The sequence below is a fragment of the Medicago truncatula genome, chromosome 2 (genome assembly GCF_003473485.1).
Source record: "Medicago truncatula cultivar Jemalong A17 chromosome 2, MtrunA17r5.0-ANR, whole genome shotgun sequence".
Classification (NCBI taxonomy): Eukaryota; Viridiplantae; Streptophyta; class Magnoliopsida; order Fabales; family Fabaceae; genus Medicago; species Medicago truncatula.
Genome location: NC_053043.1, coordinates 31,090,739 through 31,114,668, shown reverse-complemented (window position 1 = coordinate 31,114,668; position 23,930 = coordinate 31,090,739). Strand labels below are relative to the sequence as shown.

Here is a 23,930-nt window from a genome sequence, read left to right as displayed (position 1 = left end):
TTAAAGTCTTTATCAAACCCACTCCATAAATTTCAACCATGTTTCATGAATATTTTAAAAGTATTGCCCTATCCTACTTTAGACATACGTTGATTCAGGTTGCTAGGGTATTAACATTTTGTTACGAAGTTAAAAACATTCCTCTTCCTCTATCACACTATTTTTAATTCTATGGCATAACTTTTCTCTATACATTTAGTGGAGGACACTTTTTGGTCTACATGGTTCTGGAAAGATGGTGATAAACCCTTCCAAGAGTCTAAACATTGTCCTCACGATTTTGTTTTACTACTTGATTACATCTTGACTTCATTGGCTTTCACATTTAGATATTATTGGTTTTTACATTTTGACTTCATTGGTTTTTACCTTCCTCCTCAAACGGTGGATATCTTGCAGTTCCGTCGTTTCCACACGGCTGCGGTGAAGTCTCTCGACATCAGCCCTACACAAATCTCTCACACCATTCATGTTCAGTATAAACAAGGGTGGTCTCTCTTTCGTTGTTCATAGTTTTGTAGAACTCTTCAAAAAGAGAAGAAAAATCTCTAATCGCAAGTTTTGATATTTTTAAAAATATTAAAACAAGAAAATAGATGGATGTAGAAAGATGCAGCTTACTTTGTCTAACCATAGTGAACTCATATCATATGACACTGCATCTCTTTCACTATTTTGAGATTTTTGTTTTGTTTCTCGAGTTGTGTCAAATGCACTACACACTGTATGTGCGATGGTAATGTTCGAAGATCAAGTTCATATCTAATTACTAATCTTCTTCAGACTTCTGATAGGGAAGTCATCTACATTGGCTTTGATCACGACCATCCAGTCGGGTTGTTGCTGTAGGAAGGCTTCACCTGTTTTCCGGTGCAAGTTGTAACCTATTTATGTATACAGACACTAATTGTCAAATCTTTAGCTGCTGAATTATGGGTTTAGCTTCGTTAATTGTCAAATTTTTCCAGGGTAAGGATCTGCATCTGCGAATAAGAGTGGATATTTATTCGGTTGATTCCATATCTAAAAGAATCGAAAAAAATGAGGGATTAAGAGTTGTATCTGCGACTTATGGAATTAACATAAGGGTATGCAAAGAGTTGTAGACTCCTTGGCATATCATTCAAGGAACACAAATCTTTAGAAAGTAATCAATACTATCACCAAGAGCTAGTTAGAATCCACAGCTTGTTCTCCGCAAACTGCAAAGTAAAACTCCGATGGTTAACCCGACAAAAGACCAAATGGCAGCAAGAATATGAGAGAGCAGCAGGTACACAGAAAAGGAACCGAAGGAATCAATGGCATAATCCAACTCAACCAAAATAGATTGGGAAACAAACTATGAAACATCAACAACATAGATGCAGAAATCGAGAGGCTATATTGCTACGCTATCCAAAACTTCAATGTTTTGACTCAAAGCCAAAACCAACAAGATCTTTTCTCATACACACTGTAGGGTTGCATTATAATAAAATATATTGCTAAGTGATTCATAACCAATTTTTGCTATACTAAATTGCATTGTTTATTAGGTTGAACTGCAACCTCGTAAAATTGAGATTTCTAAGAGTCTCCTTTAAATTTGATGGCTTTTCCTCTCCAATTCTGCTGAAATTAAAAACAGGATTTATGCCAAAATCACAAGGACCAAAACTCATTTGGCATTTTCTTTATTAGTTCGCTTTACTATCTATATTCTATTAAACAAATGAGTTTTAGATCACCAACAACACATACCAAGAACAGAAAAGTATTAAAACAATAATTTGTTTTTCAGCACTTATTCTTTCTCTTAATAAATCATGACCTTTATTTTACAATCACATAGAACCTATGAACCACGGACACTTTTTGGATTAGGTGTGTATCCATGTCGGACACACGTTGGTGTCTGACACTGACACCGACACGACACCTATGATTACACTGAATTATATCATTTTCTCAAATTATTATACGTGTCGGTGTCGGTGTCCGTGCTTAATAGCATAGAACCGCCTCATCTGAAATAGTGAGAATTCAGAGAGATGCAAATGCAACAATCTCTGTCTATTAATGGAGAGAAAGAAACGGATCTACTACCTGATTGAGAATGCTATCAAAAGTCTTCCCCAATAATGGAGTCACCATTATTTTGGAAATGGAAGCGTTTTTTAACATTGAATAGTTTAAACATTGAACTATTCAATGTTAAAAAAACGATTCAACCTCCACAATAATGACACCATTATTGCTCATTCGGCGGCCGAGAGCTTGAAACACAGACGCATCTTCGAGATATGAAGCTAGACAACGGTCTAATTCAAAGGAGATCTTGCTAATATTGTAAAAAAAAAAACCTCTGCTTAGTATGTTTTGCATTTCCAAAACGACAATCTTTGATTTCGACAAGCTCATATAACATGAACGAATCGTAGTCGGATAGATTGGTAAATTTTGTATGACACCATTCAAGGTGGTTTATATGACCACGAATCCTCACATTGTAGTTAAGTATGAACATTATGTTAAAAAAATAAATAAAACTGCAAAACTATAGTCTAAAATTACATAAGTAAGTCAATATATAGATATGATACAATCATATGTATATCACTATTTATTAAGTTTCAGCAATATTTATATTACAGTCTACCCCTGAAGCCATATTCATATATATAGTTTTTGTATATATATGTAATTAGTCTTTATCGCTAACCACCCATGTTTATATATATATTTAAGAGGAAATGTTGAATATATGTAATAGTTTTAACTCATTAATAGGACTAATTAAGCATCCAAGGTGGAAGATGGGCGTTGCCATGGGTTTGACTTTCTTCATTATTTCCTCCATCATCTCTATCTTCAAGGGAACTTCTGCATCAAGTAATTGAGCATCTAAGTATTATAATATATATTTTTTTCATACAAATATTTGTTCATGATACATATTACAACCCAAAAATCATGGTTTACTGCTAGAAAATTTGAATTAGCAACATGTAATTAGAACGGAAAACATGAAATTTGTTTATAATACTGTCATGAAATGTCAAGGCAGCAAAATAAAAGGATATGAGACTTCAAGGGACATTGAAACTAAAATACTATGAGGCACATATACTTCTAGAATTACGTGTGTTCTGGTGTCGGATACGAGTCCGTGCATGACACCGACACAACACTGACACATGAATTATATCATTTCTTGAAATTATTATTAGTGTCGACGTGTCAGTGTTCGTGTCAGATACGATGTCCGTCTCTGTGTCCGTATATAGGTAAAATACACTAACCCAATATTCAATGTCTCCAATGATTGAGGTACAAGAACTGTGGAGGCTAGATTCATATCCTCATTTTGCTGCTCAAGTTGGGCCAGTGCCTTCTCTTTCTCCTTTATCTAATTTTCATTCAAAGTGATCATGTCAAATTAATTTCAATTAAGATTTATAGCAAACTACGGTCTACAAAGAGCTATAATTAACCAAAAAAAGAAATACATTAGTATAACCTTTGTTGTAAGCAATTTGTTTTTTTCTTGGAGGGCCTTATCCTGCATTGAATAAAAAATTAATTGGTGATAGACAATAACAAATTTTATTGTGATAGATGATCTAGTGAATGTTTTAAGGGTTTATATAACAAAAGTATAAATTTGAATTTGAATTTAAAATTACCATGACACTATCAGACATAACAAATAGGGTGCCGTACATAGGCGGAACACGCGCAAACAGCAGACCAGAAAACACAAACAGGCCTCACAAACAGAAAAGACTTCCCACCCAGGTTAGATAGAAAAAAAGCCCCAGGCAGAAAAATACTCCCAGCACTCCCTAAGACAGCAGTGCTACTAAAGATAGCAGAACGAAAAAATAAACCAATAAACCTGCTGTGAACCCAGAGAGCACAGCACAGCTCAAACTTGAGCAGGTTATTCTAAAACTATATATTTTTATAATTACACAAATAACACAATTAGTGATTCCTTTGAAATAACTAATTTATGAATGGATTGCAAAAAAAATAAAATTAAATAACTAAATTATATTGATTATATATAACCTTATTGTTGGGTATTGTTTATTGTTGCAAGCTCAAAAAAAATAAAAATAATATTAGTCTCACATCAGATAAACAAAAGTGTATACAATGCTAATTAAAGAATTTGTGTGCAATTACGCATACAATACCTGCTCAATATCTCACCTCAATCGGGTTGTAACTCCGGATCTGATTTTTTTAGCCAAATGAGCAATTTTTAGGTGCCTATTGTGCAATCATCTATCAACATCGCACCAAACCCGGACTCTTATTAGGCATGTGCATACAAAATTTAACATGGACCGGGCTGCACGACATTCGTTCTTACTAAAAGAAAAAAATGCCTATCAAGAGTTATGTGCCGATAGGTTGAGCAAATAAGGGGTCAAAAGAGCAATCACCTAAAGAGAGTACATGTTCACACATGTTCCAGATCCATTGAGAAGAAGCCAAGAAGAAGAAAAATACTACTATACAATCAGAAATAGGAAAACAAAATATTACTTTTCATATAACCAGATTTTTAATGGATTTTTTCATAGAAACCACAAGTTGAATAAAGCACATGTCCAATTCAGAAGGAGACGTTGTCAAATATAAGAAGAAAGAAGGATCAACAAGCTTCCAACTTAATTCAATAATGTTTGGACAATTCTATATTAATATTGTCGCGCGCGCACACATATACACACACATTTTCAATCACTAACCCAAGATTTTGAACTTTTGAGAATGAAAGTGTTGCAAAAAAAGGAATGAGAATGCATATGATTAAAGGGTACATTCTCAAACTTATACCGAATACCGAATACGCTTAAGGTCCATTTTATTGAAGCGTAGTCAAACTGAATTTCGAATTCAAAATGAAAGTAACTAGACTTACTTTTTTACTGAGCTCTGAAATGGATTCATACATGAGTTGGTTCTGCAAGTTACAGTTAAAGAATCAAAATAAGTTACATTCTCAGTTTAAACTTTATTGGAAAAATTTACATTATTTTAATTACCTTCCTTGATCTAATCTGTTTGAGAGCAGAATCAAGTTGATGCTCCAAATGCTGAAGCTCTTTCATACTTAGGCCATCAAGTTCTTCACCCATAAAATTCCTTCAAAATAAATAATTATTATTTAAGGTAAAACATTTGTTACATATATTCCTTTAATTAGATTAGATGGTGCAATCCCTTGTTTACAACAAAACTTATATACCTTTGATTTTTCTGAATGACTTCCAACCTTGTCTTCAACCTTGCATGTTCTATAATCCAATTTTCCTAACAGAATAGTAAACAATTAAGTTAATATTCTAATAAGATGCAGAATTTTGTAATACTTTTCTAGAATATTAATAAATTATTGTCAATGAGGAAGAATAACACAGAATTGATCATATGAACAAATTAGTAAATCAGTTGAATTAGTCCGTCTTTGGGCTGGATACCGAGATTTTACAAATATAAAAATAAATAAATAAGTAAAATTCTCTAAAATGGATAATCTCCGATTAACACCAATTAATTATTAATAACAAATAAACCAATAAAATGAGTCAAAAATTGACTGATATAGGAGTTGATGACCTACATTTTGTGGCTGATCATTTGCAACATGCTGCCTCTCTGCATATGAATACCTTTCATAGCGTTCTAGAATTTTTTCCATACTGTTGACAAAAGAAAATAAAAAGTTAGCTAAGATTGTACACATTGTTGGTAAGGTATGCCTCCTAATTAAAATGTGGATTGAATCATATGCAACCATACATAACCGGTTTATAACTCCTTAAAATAAGGGTTTATAAAGTAAGGTATTCCTCCTACTTATAAATAAACTTTTTGATCTAAGGGTTTATAAAGTAAGTTCTCCAGTGGCAAGGAGCTCATTCCAAGGACGTATCTGGGGAATACTGGGTTCGATTCCTAGGGGGAACAACGCTTGGCCAGTGCGCATGCCTCTACGCACGAGCCGGATTAGTCGTCCACCTTTGGTGGGTCGGAAACCGGTGCGAAAGCAAAAAAAATAATAATATGGTATAAGTAACATTCTCTACAAGAGTGAAAGTTAGTTACGATTTAGTTACACGTTTCCTCCATTGATGCGTCTTCTCAAGCTTCATGCTTTGCTATAGTCTTTCTATATATGAAGATTCATCATCTTCATCTTTGTCTTTCTCTGTTTTGATTGATCGTGTTTTCTTCACGATTTTCTCTTCTTTCTTTACCTTTTTCATCATTTCTTGTTTTGCAAGCTTTCTTTCAATCCTCATTTCTTGAGGATTTCTCTGTGATTCTTCATGTTTTTTTTTGTTGATTCAATTGTGTTCTAATGCGATTTAGTTAGTTTATCTCTGTTCTTTGACGAATTCATCTGAATTCATTCAATTCTTGTCTTCTCAAGTTTTTCAGGTTCTCCTTTCTTCATTGCAACTTCTAAGATACAGAATACATTCATTCATCTTCTACCATGGTTCCTTGACAAATTCAACATTTCAAAGTCTGACACTGATTCAATTTTTTACGTCCATCCTCGTGAAGGACCGAATTCTCTCACCATTTCCCTAAAGCTTAATGGTTTGAAATACCGCACGGAGTCACCCTATGCAACATGCATTCGGAGCCAAGAACAAATTGGCATTCATTGATGACACTGTTCCCATTCCTGATCTTCTTAAGGAATGATTTGCTAAGGTACATTGTATTTGTATTGCTTCTTTAAGATCTACTATTAACAATCTCAAACAAGGATCAAGATATGTTTTGGAGTATTTCACTGAAATGAGACCCTTCTAGGATATATTGAATTCTCATATACCTATCCCTAATTACACTTGTGAGCATCCTTGTCGTTGTGAATCCATTCATGCTAGAAGACATTATCGCATTGAAGACTAGATTATTCAGTTTTTTACTAGATTAAATGAGCAGTTTTCTGTAGTTAAGATTCAGATTCTTTTTGATGGATCCTCTACCTTATCTCAACAAAGATTCTTCCGTAGTGGCAATAACATTATCATATATTTCTTTCCATTTTTAACCAGTGATATCTGAAGGTCTGCAGTACTGTTGTTAAAATCCCGATTTAAATCCTAAAATTCAAGAATTTGCAATTTTCTTCACCTTCAACGACTTAAATCCATAGGAGAATCCGAAAATAAGCAAAATCCATCGATTTTGACTGCGATTTAACGATTTCATACAAAATCGCAGGATTTTAAAGGGTTTTGTAGAATTTTGTCCATTTTTTTAGTCATTTATTTATAAGTATTTTGTGGACTTTAAACTGAGTCATTTATGACTATATACAATATATAACATATATTTAGCATTATTTCTGTTTTGGTAAAATCTATCGATTTTGATTGCAATTTTACAATTTTTTATATCGATTCTACAAAAGTAGTTCAGTAAAATCCTTTAATTTTGATTGCGATTTTACGAGACCCGATTTTTCTATTCCCTTTCGACCTGATGTAAAGTACCGATTTTGACAACCTTTGTCTACATTCTTTTGCATCTAGGCAAATGTCTTTTCACAAAATCACCCTTACCAGGGAAAAATTTCTTATGCTGAACCTCTTTATCTCAAATTTCGCTGACATGATTTTACACTAAATAATTTTTTTTTTTTCAACAAGACCATAGTAGTAAGAATTCATTTTTAAAGTGGAATATTAGACTATACTGCAATCACATAGCATACTAAGAATTTTCTTACGAATTTGTCACCTTGCTAGTTTACTTCAGCGGAACAACGACAACGAATGAACAACTCAGATATGATTGTTGGGTACTAAAATAACAAAATATTATCACACAATTAAAATAAAATACGATAAAGGAAAAGATATTAAACACACAATATTTAAGTGGAAATTCCTTGCCAAATAAGGGGAAAAAACAACGACAATAGTAGAAGAAATTCTACTAAGTGAAAGAATACAAACTAGCACTACGAGAAACTTAGGAGAAACTATTTTTTTTCTCATTCTCAACAAGCTATAATAATTGTTATTTTGTTACTACTTGGTTGGGATGAACAAATGGTATAGATGATCTTGCTATTTATAGGAGAAGCAAACCAAGTTTTCTTACATGCAACAAGTCATTTATCTTCCATGTAATATACCAAGTGTGCAACATGTACTTTTTTTGACCAAAGCAAACTAAACTGATATCATTAATTTGAAAAGATTCAATACAAGGGGGGCAAATCTCAAAAACATGGCGACTAGGCCAAGAACATGCCGCCTTAGAATTTGTATGAGCATCCATGTTCGCTAGACGCCTAACAAATTTCACCTCAGAGTTGGAAAATAAAGCTAGCATAGAATTAATAGAAGAGACTATAACATTAAACTCTGATATACCACTACTTCAGTCTGAAATTCGATCTACTAGAGTAAGAGAATCCGTCTCAAATACGACCTTATCCCATCGTTTTGCAATCGCAACTTGAATTGCTTCCTGCAACGTCATAGCCGCACCTTCAAGGACTGATATAAGAGAAGATTTATGCGTCGAATGGCCAGCAACAAACACCCCTTCGACATTTCTAAAGCAACAACCTATAGTCGAAATCCCTTCGGAGCTATGGAACACAATATCAACATTACACCTCAACCATCCATGATTGGGCTTTTCCCATCGAATCTGTGCGGGCAAGGGAGGAGTTGTACTCCTCCCCATAATGTTCATTTCTTGGGCAAGTTTCCATTTCTGCCAGTTGCTCAACGCCAACTTCCCGATTCCCAACAGTGTATCTGATGACAGGTCATCTTACGTTATTCTTAGCATGTTTTTCAGTTTATTTTAGTAGGAAATAACAGTAAAAAGGAGGAGTATTAGAGCGATTGCCTATGATTTCTGGACTTTTGTAATGTTTTCTATATTTGAGTCTGTAATTCTAGTTTTCCCGAAACATAGCAATTTTAGGGGGGTTTTGAAGTAATTCACGAAGAAATCATGCAAATCGGCAAATCAAGAACATTAGAAGAATTGTGAAGATTCAAGAGACAAGAATAAAGATTCAAGAGGCCTCAAAAGACTTATAAGTGGGAGGAATTCTGTTTCCAAAGTCCCGAGGCAAGTTATTTGAAGACGAAGACCTAAAAACGATAGAAAATCGAAGATTTGGCCCCGAAGGAAGGCAGAGTGCGCCCAGGGCATTTGAAATGCACCTAGGGCATGGAAATCACATTTTATGCGCCTAGGGCATGCATTGGGGATAGCACTATGCGCCCCGTGCATGCAAAAGGGCGCAACTGTCTTTTCCTACTTCTGTTTTGGGTAAAGCCTGCACTTTTAGCCCAAACCCAGATAGAAACTCTCACTATAAATATCAGCCTTCCTCATTCAGAATTTCTCGTTCAGAACTGGAGAAGTTCAAGAGGAAGGCAACTTTGGAGCTTCAGAGAGTTTTTATCTTCTCCTTGATTTTCTAGGGTATGTTTTTATCTTTAGTAATTTGTTTTTAGTTACCATATGTAACTAAATCTATTTAGGTTAGAGTTCTAAGATGAACCTCTGTATATATTTGTTGGATATTTATTTAATTTAATTTGTTGTTATTTATTTTATTTATGTTTTTGTCCACTATAGAGTTTTATTAGATTATAGTCTTTATTTCTATGTGAGGTGCAACTCTAGATTTGGTATTTAAGATGTGACAAGACCTAATATTGCTATCACTAACCGGATGCTTATACCTTGATATTTATATCCCTTTACTGATAACTATCTGTCAAGAAAGTAAGTGATTATTAATTAGCCAAAGATACCATAGGAATTTTTGACCCTCGACGTAGGTACCTAGTGACTAGAACCCATTGGGTCGTGTGGTGCATTACCGAAGCTAGGAATTAACAGGTTAGTAATTAGGGAAACAAGCACCTAACTGTCTGAATTAAAGCTATAACCTAGTAAGACCATTCTCTTGAAACCCTTAGTAAGGTAGATGTAGATTAGGGCTGCCTGTCTGTAGAACTACTAACTAAGCTTAGAGAGAGTATGCTATGAGTATCCTAAGATTCATAGATGGGAAGACATAAGGGAACCTTGGCCTTCATTGCCTTGGGAAACACTGGAAAGCCAATTTAAATTTATGTCTTAATTAGAACCCATTGGGTCGTGTGGTGCATTACTGAAGCTAGGAATTAGTTGGTTAGTTATTAAGGAAACAAGCACCTAACTGTCCGACATAAATCTATAACCTAGTAAGACCATTCTCTTAAAACCCTTAGTAAGGTAGACGTAGATTAGGGCTGCCCGTTTATAGAACTACTAAGTAAGCTTAGAGAGAGTATGCTATGAGTATCCTAAGATTCATAGATGGGCAGACATAAGGGAACCTTGGCTTTCATTCCCTTGGGAAACACTGAAAAGCCAATTTAAGTTTATGTCTCAATTAGAACCCATTGGGTCGTGTGGTGCATTACTAAAGCTAGGAATTAATTGGTTAGTAATTAAGGAAACAAGCACCTAACTTTCCGACTTAAAGTTATAACCTAATAAGACCATTTTCTTGAAAGCCTTAGTAAGGTAGACGTAGATTAGGGCTGCCCGTTTGTAGAACTACTAAGTAATCTTAGAGAGAGTATGTTAAGAGTGTCCTAAGATTCATAGATGGACAGACCTAAGGGAACCTTGGCATTCATTGCCTTGGGAAACACTGGAAACCCAATTTAAGTTTATGTCTCAATTACCTTTAAATTAGCAAGACCCCGCACGTACGGTTCAACGTGTGATCAACAGGTGCAGTTAGCCATCGAAGGGAAATGCCTAATTAGGTAACAGTGGCTAAAACCCATTAGGTCATGTGTTGCCCTACCTATTTAGGAAACTCTGAACGACCTTATCACATTTATAGTCACCAAAAGATTAATAAACGCGACATTTGGATTACGTATTATCCAACAACTAATATATAGAGGGGGATTCGAAGAATCCCAACCGCTGCTTACTTTTTTGCAACCAAAACAGGTAAATTCACGCTGTTGCAAATAGATAAAAATTGCAACTTACTTTTAACCGTCAAAGTTCACAAAAATAAGTAACAAGAATTGTTCGGACGAAAGGACAATCCCTGTGGATACGATACTCTACTTATCACTTTATTACTTGATGAAAACAACTAGTACACTTGTCATTATAATCAGAAGTTAACAGAAAGTGATCATCAAATTTTTGACGCCGTTGCGGGGGATTGTTTATATTTTAGACTGAACAGTCTAAATTACTTATTTTCTATCTTTTTTTTTTCCTGTTATTTATTTTTTTGTTTATATATATATATATATATATATATAAAGAAGTGGTATAGTAAGCATTATAAATATAACTATAATTATTATTATTTATAGTTACTTATAGATTAGTGCTACTTGAGTATTTTTGTTTGTGATTGTTTCGGGGTACGAATAATGGAAAATTCTTCAACAAACCAGTTCAATCATTACAACGAAATCTACCTCAAGAAGTATCAGATGTCTGACTCTGACTTATCAGAATACGAACAACACCGATACGAATTAATGACTAAAGCGATGTCTATGGCATATGTTGCACTCAATGAAGGTATCAAGGATTTAATAGATGCTATTAGGAGACGATGTAATAAAGACTTTGAGGATATGGATTGTTTAAATAAAGAGATTTGTGAACTTCACATTAACATCATAGAATATTTTGAGTAGAACAACACTTTAAGTGTCAAGTCAAGCGGACTCAATGAAAGCGAGCTAACAATCTCTAAAACTATACACTCAATCCCTCTACCTCATATTCATCTTTCTACTTGGACAACAGGACAGGAGCAGGATAAAAAGAAAAGTACCCCGAACAAATCCTCCCCTGAAACTGTAGTACAAGAAAATTTTGGATACATTCACACTGAAATCAAGAAAGGAGAACAATGTGGCCACTTCTCAGAAACTAATCTTAAGAAGGAAGAAGTGCTAGGAGTGCAATCAACACTTCAAGCCCAGTTCAAAGAGAAGAAGAATACCCTAATATTCGAGCCTATTGACGATAAAGATTCCATTTTAAGAATGAGTAGACGACAAATTCTTGATGAAAGTGAGAACCCTTGCAGACTCCCTAACTTTATCCAGTTGTCGTATTCCCAAAAGATGAAGAGAAAAGACATGACTACATTTGACAGAAGTTGTAAGGCACTATTTCAAGGACGGTTACCTCTAAAGAAGAAGGGCCCTGGAAGTTTCAATTCTATTGGGAAGCTGTCCGTAAAAGAAGCTCGGTGGGGTCTGGGTGAAGGCATAAATTTGACTCCAACATGACTGATAGGAAAGCTCAAGAGTACTCTGGCACAAACATCAACTGTCAATCTAACACTTGCAGAAGTATTAATCAAAAATCCATATGGAGTGGTGAACGACGTAGTAGTGCAAGAAGAAGAACCTTCAACAAACTTTGTGATACCAAAGACTCAAAATAAGACTCACTTGCTGCAAGAGTCTCAGTGTCAGTTAAGGAGGATGAGCACATATTCCAGAAAAGTAAAGATTGGAGCATGGGAACACTTAATTCTTCTTACAAAGTTCATGAAGTTCCTTCCTAACAAGAGAAAGAAGAAGGATGATGTGTTCTTTCTTTCATATAAGCCACCCTAACAGGATCAAGGCGTCAAGCTAATAGACGTTAAATGAAGCGCTGCATGGGAGGCAACCTATGGGACCTGTCAGACTCAAGACGTAAAAGAAGCGCTGAATGGGAGGCAACCCATTATTTTATTTTCTGCTAAGCTGAGATTATTTTCTAACTAACTTCATTTTTTTTTTCAGTTACTAACCCTCAAGTATTTTCTTATAAAAATTTATTTATTTTGCATTACATTTACAACCTTTCCTTTTATGCTTAAATTTGTTTTAGTCTTAGGTATTCATTCAAAGCATCTAAGGTAGATACTAGTTTATCCATACATTTAAAGATAATAGTTTCCTTTGTCTGCAACAGAAGGTAAATTTCTAGGGCTTGCTAGTGAAGGTACTTATAGAATCACCTACTCTTTTTCGAACATAACCGGTGAGATTCAGAGCCAAATATTTCCATATCCATTATATGTTGTTAGATACTTAAATACTTCCAATTTATATTATGAGTGTTCCATATGAATGTTATTTTTGCTTGAATTTGCGGTCGATCAGTTAAGTTATATTACACACGAGGCAATTTTTCTTTGGTACCTAAAGCCTTTCAAGCGACCCTATTATATTCTTATTATCCTTTATGAACCACTTTGATCCTTCAGACGAAAAATTATTTTCTTTATTAGTTACAAATCATGAACCCTATTTGATTTCACTTGGAGTTAGATAGGTAAATATTTGTATGACTGCATATACCTTGAAACTAAGTTTGGGGTTGCTCTTTGCAACTAGCAACATGTTAAGTTTGGGATGGGGTAACAGTAGAACACATTTGTCAGAAAATAAAATGTAGATGACCATGGATCTACAAAAAAAAAATAGAAAAAAAAAATCAAGAGCCAAAAAAGGTGTCTTAAAAAAAGTATGTTTTTTTCAAAATAAAAACACAAATAGCTCTACTGTTTTACCTATCTTGTTTGAATCAAGGAAGGAAGGATGACAGTGCATTTTAGTAGGAAACCCTACGTTAGTGAACTAACTCCAAGTTCTTTTATTAGCCTACTTTCCCAAAATATATCCACCCTTAACCTAAGCCAAGTTATAACCCTCAAAGTCCTCTTAGTGTGTGAATAACTTTAACTTGACTGTCTGTTTAGAATTGTTTCAAATTTATAGCAAGGTACATTCATGTGACGACTAGAGTGGGCAAATGCCATGTCCAACCCTACTGGCTTTAGGAGATACATATGTGTCTCATAGAAAAGAGTAATTCTGATAATATAAGTTACTTTCACAAGGCCGGTCCAGCTTGAATGTATAGTGGTAAAAATTTAGTTGTTGCTTTGCTATAAATGTGATGAATGATTCCTAAACACAACTCCCGAAAAGGTATGTTTTTCCTGAAAAAAATGCAAAGAATAAATTATGTTTTTCTATTGTTACTTGAGGACAAGCAACAATTTAATTTTGGGGTTGTGATGGCAAGTCATTTTACGTTATTCTTAGCATGTTTTTCAGTTTATTTTAGTAGGAAATAGCAGCAAAAAGGAGGAGTATTAGAACGATTGCCTATGATTTCGTGAATTTTGTAATGTTTTCTATATTTCAGTCTGTAATTCTAGTTTTCCCGAAACATAGCAATTTTAGGGTGTTCTTGAAGCAATTCACGAAGAAATCATGCAAATCGGCAAATCAAGAACATCCGAAGAATTGTGAAGATTCAGGAGACTAGAATAATGATTCAAGAGGCCTAAGAAGACTTACAAGTGGGAGGAATTATGTTCCGAAAGTATCGAGGCAAGTTATTTGAAGACGAAGACCTAAAAACGACATAAAATCAGAGATTGGGCCAGCAAGGAAGGTAGAATGCGCCCAGGGTATTTGAAATGCACCTAGGGCATGAAAATCACATTTCATGCGCCTAGGGAATTTCCCATGCGCCTAGGGCATGCATTGGGGGAATGCACTATGCGCCCCATGCATGCAAAAAGTCGGGCCACAACTATCTTTTCCTGCTTCTGTTTTGGGTAAAGCCCGCATTTTTAGCACAAACCCAGGTAGAAACTCTCACTATAAATACCGGCCTTCCTCATTCAGAATTTCTCGTTCAGAACTGGAGCAGATCAAGAGGAAGGAAACTTTGGAGCTTCGGAGAGTTTCTATCTTCTCCTTGATTTTCTTGGGTATGTTTTTATCTTTAGTTATTTGTTTTTAGTTACCATGTGTAACTAAATCTATTTAGGTTAGAGTTCTAAGATGAACCTCTGTATATTTTTGTTGGATATTCATTTAATTTAATTTGTCGTTATTTTTTTTTTTATTTTTTTTATGCTTTTGTCAACTATAGAGCTTTATTAGATTGTAGTCTTTATTTCTGTGAGAGGTGCAATCGTATATTTGGTACTTAAGTTGTGACAAGACCTAATACTACTATCACTGACCGGATGCTTATACCTTGATATTTATATCCCTTTACTGATAACTATCTGTCAAGGAAGTAAGTGATTATTAATTAGCCAAAGATAGCATAGAAATTGTTGACCCTAGACGTAGGTACCCAGTGGCTAGAACTCATTAGGTCGTGTGGTGCATTACCCAAGCTAGGAATTAACAGGTTAGTAATTAGGTAAGCAAGCACCTAACTGTCTGACTTAAAGCTATAACCTAGTAAGACCATTCTCTTGAAACCCTTAGTAAGGTAGACGTAGATTAGGGCTGCCCGTTTGTAAAACTACGAAGTAAGTTTAGAGAGAGTATGCTATGAGTGTCCTAAGATTCATAGATGGTCAGACATAAGGGAACCTTGGCCTTCATTGCCTTGGGAAACAATGGAAAGCCAAAATAGGCAGACCTAAGGGAACCTTGACCTTCATTGCCTTGGTAAACACTAGAAAGCCAATTTAAGTTTATGTCTCAATTACCTTTGAATTAGAAAGACCCCGCACATAAGGATCACCGTGCGATCAGTAGGTGCATTTAGCCATCGGAGGGAAAGGCCTAATTAGGTACCTAGTGGATAAAACCCATTGGGTCAGGTGGTGCCCTACCTATTTAGGAAACTCCCAACGACCTTATCACTTTTATAGTCACCAAAAGATTAATAAACGCGACATTTGGATTATGTATTATCCAACAACTAATATACAGAGGGGGATTCGAAGAATCCTAACCGCTGCTTACTATTTTGCAACCAAAACAGGTAAATTCGCTCTGTTGCAAACAGATAAAAATTGCAACTTACTTTTATACCATCAAAACTCACAAAAATAAGTAATGAGAATTTTACGGACGAAAGGACAATCCCTGTGGATACGATACTCTACTTATCACTTTATTACTTGATGAAAACGATTGGTACACTTGCCATTATAATCGGAAGTTAACATAAAGCGATCATCAGTAACACGACTAGAGTTCCAAACAACATCATTACTAGCTGCCCATAACTGCCATAACAGAACCGCGATACAGCCACCCATATTAGCACTCTCCTTTCGATAAATATCAAAAATAAGCTTCGGCATGGATTGAAATAAGCTTAGCCGCGGTAACAACATATCAGAAAGTCGAGAAGAAAACCAACTCTCCCTAGCTACATCACACCCAACAAAAGCATGTCAATATGTTTCCTCCTCGCCATCACACCACGAACATCTATTTGTACATGGCACATGATGCTAGATCAATTTAGACCGAGTTAGAATACAACCCCGACATATTCGTCGCAACAAGTTTTGCGCTTTGTGAGGAGCTTGAACTTTCCAAATGGCATTCCACTCTCCTTGTACATAGTAATGAGTCGACGGTACAACTTCCCAAGCAGCAATACGGTACCCAGATCTTACTGAATATAACCCATTACTCTCCTCTTGCCACACAACTTTATCCTCTTGCACTGATGGGAACAACGATGTCTGAATAATAGCATGTACCCCTTCAGTAGAAAACAATTCAACAATCTTATCAAAATCCCATTCCTTTACTCCATCAATCAGTAAATCAGACAGGATTAAATCATACACATTTTATTTTTGATGAGCTGGAAGCCAATTACCATACTCCCTACGCAACCAAGTGTGCAACATATACTTGCTTCTCATGCTTCTTGCAACTTGAGAATGCATGTAATTTTCTACTCAGCCACTATCACATGAGAACTTTGCATCACATCGAGTATATACGTAAAGGAGCACGGCCACTATGTACTACATGCAGTTATATTAATTTAGTCTATCTTTGGCTCTAGTAGTTCTATAGAAACTTTCAATACATGGTATCGAATCTGATATTTCTAACCCCGTCTTTCTATCTTTAAAATATATAATTATATTAATTAAGCTTCAGCATGTTCCTATTTTTCTTTCTTTTTTTTAGTGCAAAATGAGATCCAAAATTAAGACACACTATCGAATCTAATGAATGCACCAATTTTGATAGACGCCGTATACATATGAGATGTCTTTTCTTTCAAGCTCTGCGTTTTCCCCATTTCAATTCTATCCATATATGTTGTTAAGTTGTCACAATGGAACCCTGACTGTTTTAATACAAATTTCAAGTATAGTTAATGAACCCAAAAAAAAAAAAAACAAGTAGTTAAAATACATCTCCAATAAGTCCAAAGTTTAATATACTTGCAAATAAAGGTGAAAATGAACTACGGCGAGTTAGGCTTGGTAAAGTTTAAAGGTGAAAATAAGTTATGTCGAGTTAGACTTTGTAAAGTGTAAATCCGATTCAAACAAAATATCCAAGGCTCAAATCTAACTTGTTATCTGGCATATGCTTATATTTAGTAATGACCTTAGTATTTTTTTCAAGGCTGATAGGATCTTCTAACAAATTTATAAGTTTATTTCATACTGACGTTTTTAAATGATTTTTTTTTTTATAAGGCAAGAACAAATGACATAAAAAAGAGTGGCTCGCAACTAAGTTGAGACCCAACTCTAATCTGTCAAATGCTTATAAATATATTATTAAAAAAAGGAAAAAAATACATAAAAAAACTGGGGACATAATAAACCTAACCAGTTTTTCCACAAAATAGAGGTCTACCCAAACGGGTAATATGAAAATTAAAAACAACACAAGTGGATAATAATAGCCTCTAAAGTAGAGGTCTAGACCGCGGTGAATGGACCAACCGTCAACACGGAGCAATCCACATACCATCCTCTCCCTGCAAAGCACATCAAGATTAATGCTCTTTTGAGCCCCAAAGTATAGACCAAATAAGACCCTCCTTCCAGCGCGGGGAGGAATACTGGAAGCTATAGCCCAGAATCGCAACCACCATCCAGGAACATCTGAATCAGCACAATAGCGCGTCCCTTATCAGACCTTGAAGAACGACGACAACCTTGAGGAATCCGAGCTGAAGCTTGCCGCCGGAGAGGAAAACGTCTAATCTGACACATCTACTCAACAATAATTCTGAATTGAATGAATCATGAAACCAGAACCATCACCACCATCAAAGAAGGTAGAGTGGTTTGCACACCAATGAAAACCCAGCACCACGGCGGCGCCAACGGTGGTCTATATCCGGGTCAAAACCGGATTTTAAAAGCACAAAGAGGGAGAAAACCCACCTTCCTTACCCATAACCTAACCTGGATCACCTTGAAGCGACGAGGAGACCCAAACCAGAGATCCAGCAATCGAAAGACAACAGACACGGCGGCGCAATCTGAGCCTTGAAACCCTTACTTCCGACGGCACAACCGAAAGATCAGGGTCGAGAGGCGGTGTGGACGGCTGATCCATCATCACACCACCACCCACCGTCGTCTACATCGTAAAAACTGGGGAGAAGAGGCGACGCAGTGAAAAAAAATCAATGTTTTTAAATGATCAATGTAACACATCTTTAAATAGATTAACAAGTTAATAGACCAATGGGATTAATTCTTTTTTTTTTTAGATCTACCATGACATTATAGAGAATGTTGAATTTTTTTTTTTTGAATTATATAACCTCCTATTGAATTTATTTTACAATAATATAGTGAACTATGTAAAAAATTGACGCAGATTAGTATGCTTATTTTGGGGGTGTAGCTTAGTATGCTTAAATTAAGATATAAGAAAAATATTTAAATCAAAGTATGTACAAAATCTAAAAGAATAATAAGGTAAGATATTTGATATTTTTTTTATTTGTTTTACTCTAAAAAATTAGACGGGCATTCCGTGCATGTCTGTCTTCTTTTTTTATTGTGTTAATTAATGCACATAAATTATGAACATTGATATTTATAAAATTTTATTTTTTTCTCAAAAAATGAAATTTTGTTTTTGAAGAAAAAGTATATGTATATATATTTTGCATTTTAATGTTGTAACAAACTTTACTTATCTTTTTCAATAACACCGACAATATAACAAATATAATATAAATTTTTGAATTTGTCGATAATATTATATTTTTATCGGCAAATTTGTTTAAACGTATAATTGAATGTGAAAATTCTACCCAAAATCATATATTCTATATATATATATATATATATATATATATATATATAGTATAGATATATGCCCTCTTTGAAAAAATATTTAAATATAAATTTCATTGTCAATTGTTAGATATATTTTTACTTTTTTTTACTATATTTTTAACTAATACTACTAAGAGTCTTCTAAGATAGATTAGAGTTGAATAAATTTATATATTAGTTAATAAAATATTTAAAAGCATTTATACATAAAATAAACATTATAAATATGTATACTATATATTTTTTTAAAAGAAACACACAATTATTTTTTATTACATTAAAACAAGTAAAATGAACTCACATCCCATCACTGTAATTAGTTACCTAGAGAGATTGACTTTGGACTTTGACTGGCCTACCAGGTAGCAACAACTAGCACTAACAACAAGTCTGATATAGTTTCTGCTGTTTCTATATTGTATTGGCATTATATCTATGTCCATGAAACTATTACTTTGACAGTGATCAATCACTTTTTCTGCTGTGCTATTTTCTCATATTTATGAAAGAGGTAAAATATGTCAGAACAAGGTGCTGCTCTCAAATAGCGAATCAAAAATGCTTTATTTGGCCATGCGGGAGTAACGGCCCCTACACCCATCACAAAATACTACTCAATTGTATAACTTCTTTGCTCCAATCAATGTCAACTCACTCTCATCACTCACTCTCTCTCTCTCTCTCTCTCTCTCTTGACACACGACAAGTTATAAAATAGTGAAGATTTTCACATCAAAAACTGCATGTGTAATTCGTGCTAAAAAATATATTTTCAACTACAAATTAAGAATAGTGTCTTTACACTAAAAACTCACACTCAAACAATCCAATGAAATGCCCTCAAAAGGATAATACATCAGAAACGCTGAGTTGTTGATATGAATTTGGAACAAATAATAGTTAGTCAGAATGATGGTTTCTAGGGTTGAAAAATGTTCCATATGTTTTATTTCTATTGATTTTAAAAAAATCTTTCAAAACTCTAGTAACGACTGATGCTGCTATCTACAAGTAGAAACTCGTGATATAACTTGTTTTTACAATTGATACGACTTAAAAATCTTTCAAAACTCTAATAACGATTGATGTTACTATCTCTACAAGTAGAAACTCTTGATATAACTTGTTCTCACAATTGATACGACCACACATCATTGTCAGTCTATAAAGACACATAACCCACTTGAATTGGTTTTGTGGCATCGGTTTGGGACCATGAAATGTGGTTCTCTCAAGATTTTAGGTTTAATTATCTCTGATGTCATTTTTGGTGGACTAATCTGACTTCATAAAATAATGTCTATAACAAAACTAAGAATGGTAATATTAAATCCTCAAAACACAATTGTATATATTTTATCTTATTTTTGTTGAAACAACACTGATTTCAATATTTCGAAGAAAAAAAAACTTATTCTAAGTCATATGTCACATTAAACGGGGCCAACATATGTCACCGATAATTTTTTCCCGATTTTCAAGTATCAATACATCGCAAATCACATGTGACACTTCCTCAGTTCCTCGCTCGGTAGTCAAGTATCAATACACTGCAAATCACATGTGACACTTCTTCACTTCCTCGCTCAATCGTAAGGATTGGGTTGGTATGTATATCAAGCTAAAAATCAACACTTTCTATATATATATATATATATATATATATATATATATATATATATATATATATATATCAATTATCGCTCTAGCAAAAGGGAAAAACACAGATAAAATCACACCCTCCCCCCTTATAACAATATAAAGATATTTACACTCATTTTCCCTCTCTAATGTTAAAATTTAAAGTTTCCTTCATTGAAAAATAAAAATATACTACACAATAATTCATTTTTGTATAATCCAATTTCTTAGGTGTTTTTTGAAGATTTTATTTACAACCTCATTAACATAAAGGTTTAAACCTAATCATCAGCTATTATAAAAAAATAAATAAATAAAAAAAAAAAACCTAATCATCAGCTGACAAGCAAAAAAAGATAATTATAATTAAATTATTTGTTGGAGAAGATAATTATAATTAAATTGGACAAACTAATAAAAATTACATCTCCCACTAAAATCATCAAATCATAACATAAAACATATGGAACATCTAGAACATCAGACATACATAATTTAAGTAGATCCATTAGAGATATAAAATTAGATGATTTTAGAAAAGAAACAAAACACAAGCACAACCACAATATTATCATAGATATACATATATAGTAAACAAATTAAAGAAACCTAGAGAAAGAAGAAAGAAGAAAAGAGTTGTAGTACGTAAGAAATGGTAAAGAAATAAGTTATAATTATAAAGTACCAGGGGTCGCTTGAATACTCATAGAGCTTTCCTTTGTTGGAGAAGACAATAAGAGCAACTTCAGCATCACAAAGCACAGAGATCTCATGAGCTTTCTTGAGTAAACCAGATCTTCTCTTTGAAAAAGTTACTTGCCTATTGATCTTGTTCTCAATCTTCTTCAATTGCACCCTTCCTCTCCCCATAATATATATTATGTATATTTTTTTCTTTTTTAATTATTAAATTCTATAAACTTCTATGTTAAGTATGTGAATAGAGGGGGGTTAGAAAAACTTGATTGATTATTAATTGGAAAGGACTTAGAAAGAAAACAAAGTCGGAGAATTCATTAGTTGGCAATATCATATTCGACGAAAATAAAAGCAAAAAGTGAAAGTTGAAAAACGGATATAGAAAGGTGGTTTTGTGAAACCAGAGTGGTTTTCTACATATTTGCTGTCGAGTTAGGATTGGACAGAGTACTACTAGGACGATCCGTGGTTGTCTTGTCCTCCCTATTTAATTTCTCGTACTATTTCTCGTTAAACGTTAATATCTTAGATTTTTTTTTTAGTGTTACAATGTAACGAGAAAAAAAACAAAAAAAAAAAAGAGGAAAAAAACCGACAAAATTAAGTTTTAAACTTATCTCTTAGAAAGAGAGATTCTATGATAGGTAGAGGACAATTACACTGAGCAGAGCACCTTAAATTTGATTTTTAAAATTTACATGTATATTTTGTTCCTTAAAGAACATGTTCCAATGTTGTATTTCAATATCCATGTAAATCAGCTCTAATACGAAGAATGTTCCATGTAAATCAACTCTAATATAAATGATGTCAGTAGCATAAATGTGTAAGGTATGATTACGATCGGCACAGGTCATGCGTCTTATAACATTTGCAATGTTATTTGCATTCAAAAATAAGAAGAAGAAAAATTAATGATGAAAATGATGTTAATAATAAAAATATAAAAATAGTTGTTATTAAATATTATAAAGTGGTAGATTATAAATATATTAAAATATTACAAATGATAAATATTTCATTAATGAAAATGATGGCGTTAATGAGTCTCATTATTTTTATATATCATCGAAAATATTTTTATTTTTTTAACACACAAAAAGAGAATATATTAGACAACCAAAACAAGTCTCGGCATAAGGTTTACCAGACCATACTTGTTAAAAGTACTACCTCTGTTCCTAATTATAGGACCCTTTTGGAAAAATAATGGGAATTAAGATAGTGGATATTTGTATTAAATATGTTTGTAATTACTATTGTTTTTACAATTTAATCCTTTAAGAGAGGGTTGGTTTATGTTTTCAACATGTTATTTATTGGTGATTGAAGAAAAAAATGTATAATAAATTGGAGCATGTATGTAAAGAAATAATTAATGTAGTTGGAAATAGTAAATGGGTCTTATAAAAAGAGACAATTTTTTTTCTTCAAAATGGTCTTATAATTAGGAACGGAGGTAGTATAATAACAAGTGTTGGAGAGCAAAATAAAGAAGCGGGCTACATAATAACTGTTAAACAAGGTAAGCGGTTAAGCCGTCAAGACAGATAATTAAAGTCAAAAATAACATGTTTCGACTTCAACCAGTAAAAAGATTGAAGATTAATCCTTTCAGTGTGACAAACTCTCCTCCTTATGTTGAAAAATATGTTTGTTTCATTCTTTTCAAATTACCCAAATCACAAAAAGTCAAATAATACTAAGGGCGAGGCTGAACTTTTTTCAAAAAGCCCTCTAACCCTTCAAATTGAGATAGATGATCCAAATCATTTGAATAAAATCATAACCAGCCGTAAATAATAGGTCAAATTCGACAATAAAAGTCACATTGGAAAAATAAATGATTATTGTCTTCAATAATGCCACAATTCCCCAAACAATTCTTAATTGTATTGGCAATAATACGTCATCTGACCAAATTATCTTTTGTCGAAATACGACTCAAAATCAAACGCAAAGGGAATATGGATATTTTAAGAGGAACAACCTTTATCCACACCATTAGAGTGAAAGTCATAAAACTAGCCTCATCCATTGTAGTGAAGTTGTTATATACACTACTAACTATATAATAATTAGAAGAATGTAATTTCAAGACCCAACGATCAGCCAAAAACACCTGCAAAACAATTGGGCTTAACCTCTCAACACACTCCCTTACCATCTCCTCCTCCCACACAAACAGACTCCTACACCACTTCCACACCTCTCCGTTCACACCCCACCCCAAAACAAACATATAAGCTATATTGTCGCCAACTTGTTATCTGCTAACTCAAACAACCTACCAATCCTAACCTTCAAACGAACTCAATCCAACCAAGGATCACTCCAAAAAACCGTAGAAGTCCCATCGCCCACCTTACAACATAATGTTGTCGTACCATCAACCACCATTTACCAACCCAACTCCCTATCTAATGTTATTCACCGTATGCCACCAAAC

General features: G+C 33.9%; 1 protein-coding gene across 1 annotated transcript; it reads right to left on the bottom strand.

Annotated features, from left to right (window-relative positions):
• Nucleotides 1-2,585: 2,585 nt before the first annotated feature.
• LOC25488419 (truncated transcription factor CAULIFLOWER A) lies at nucleotides 2,586-21,953 on the bottom strand. Its single transcript, XM_013608636.3, has 8 exons — nucleotides 21,468-21,953; nucleotides 5,621-5,699; nucleotides 5,246-5,310; nucleotides 5,043-5,142; nucleotides 4,919-4,960; nucleotides 3,503-3,544; nucleotides 3,285-3,391; nucleotides 2,586-2,865 (listed from the first exon to the last, which is right to left on the bottom strand). Exons 1-8 carry the CDS (start codon nucleotides 21,650-21,652, stop codon nucleotides 2,775-2,777), a joined length of 711 nt encoding a protein of 236 aa, XP_013464090.2. The 5' UTR covers nucleotides 21,653-21,953; the 3' UTR covers nucleotides 2,586-2,774.
• Between the last annotated feature and the right edge of the window lie 1,977 nt (nucleotides 21,954-23,930).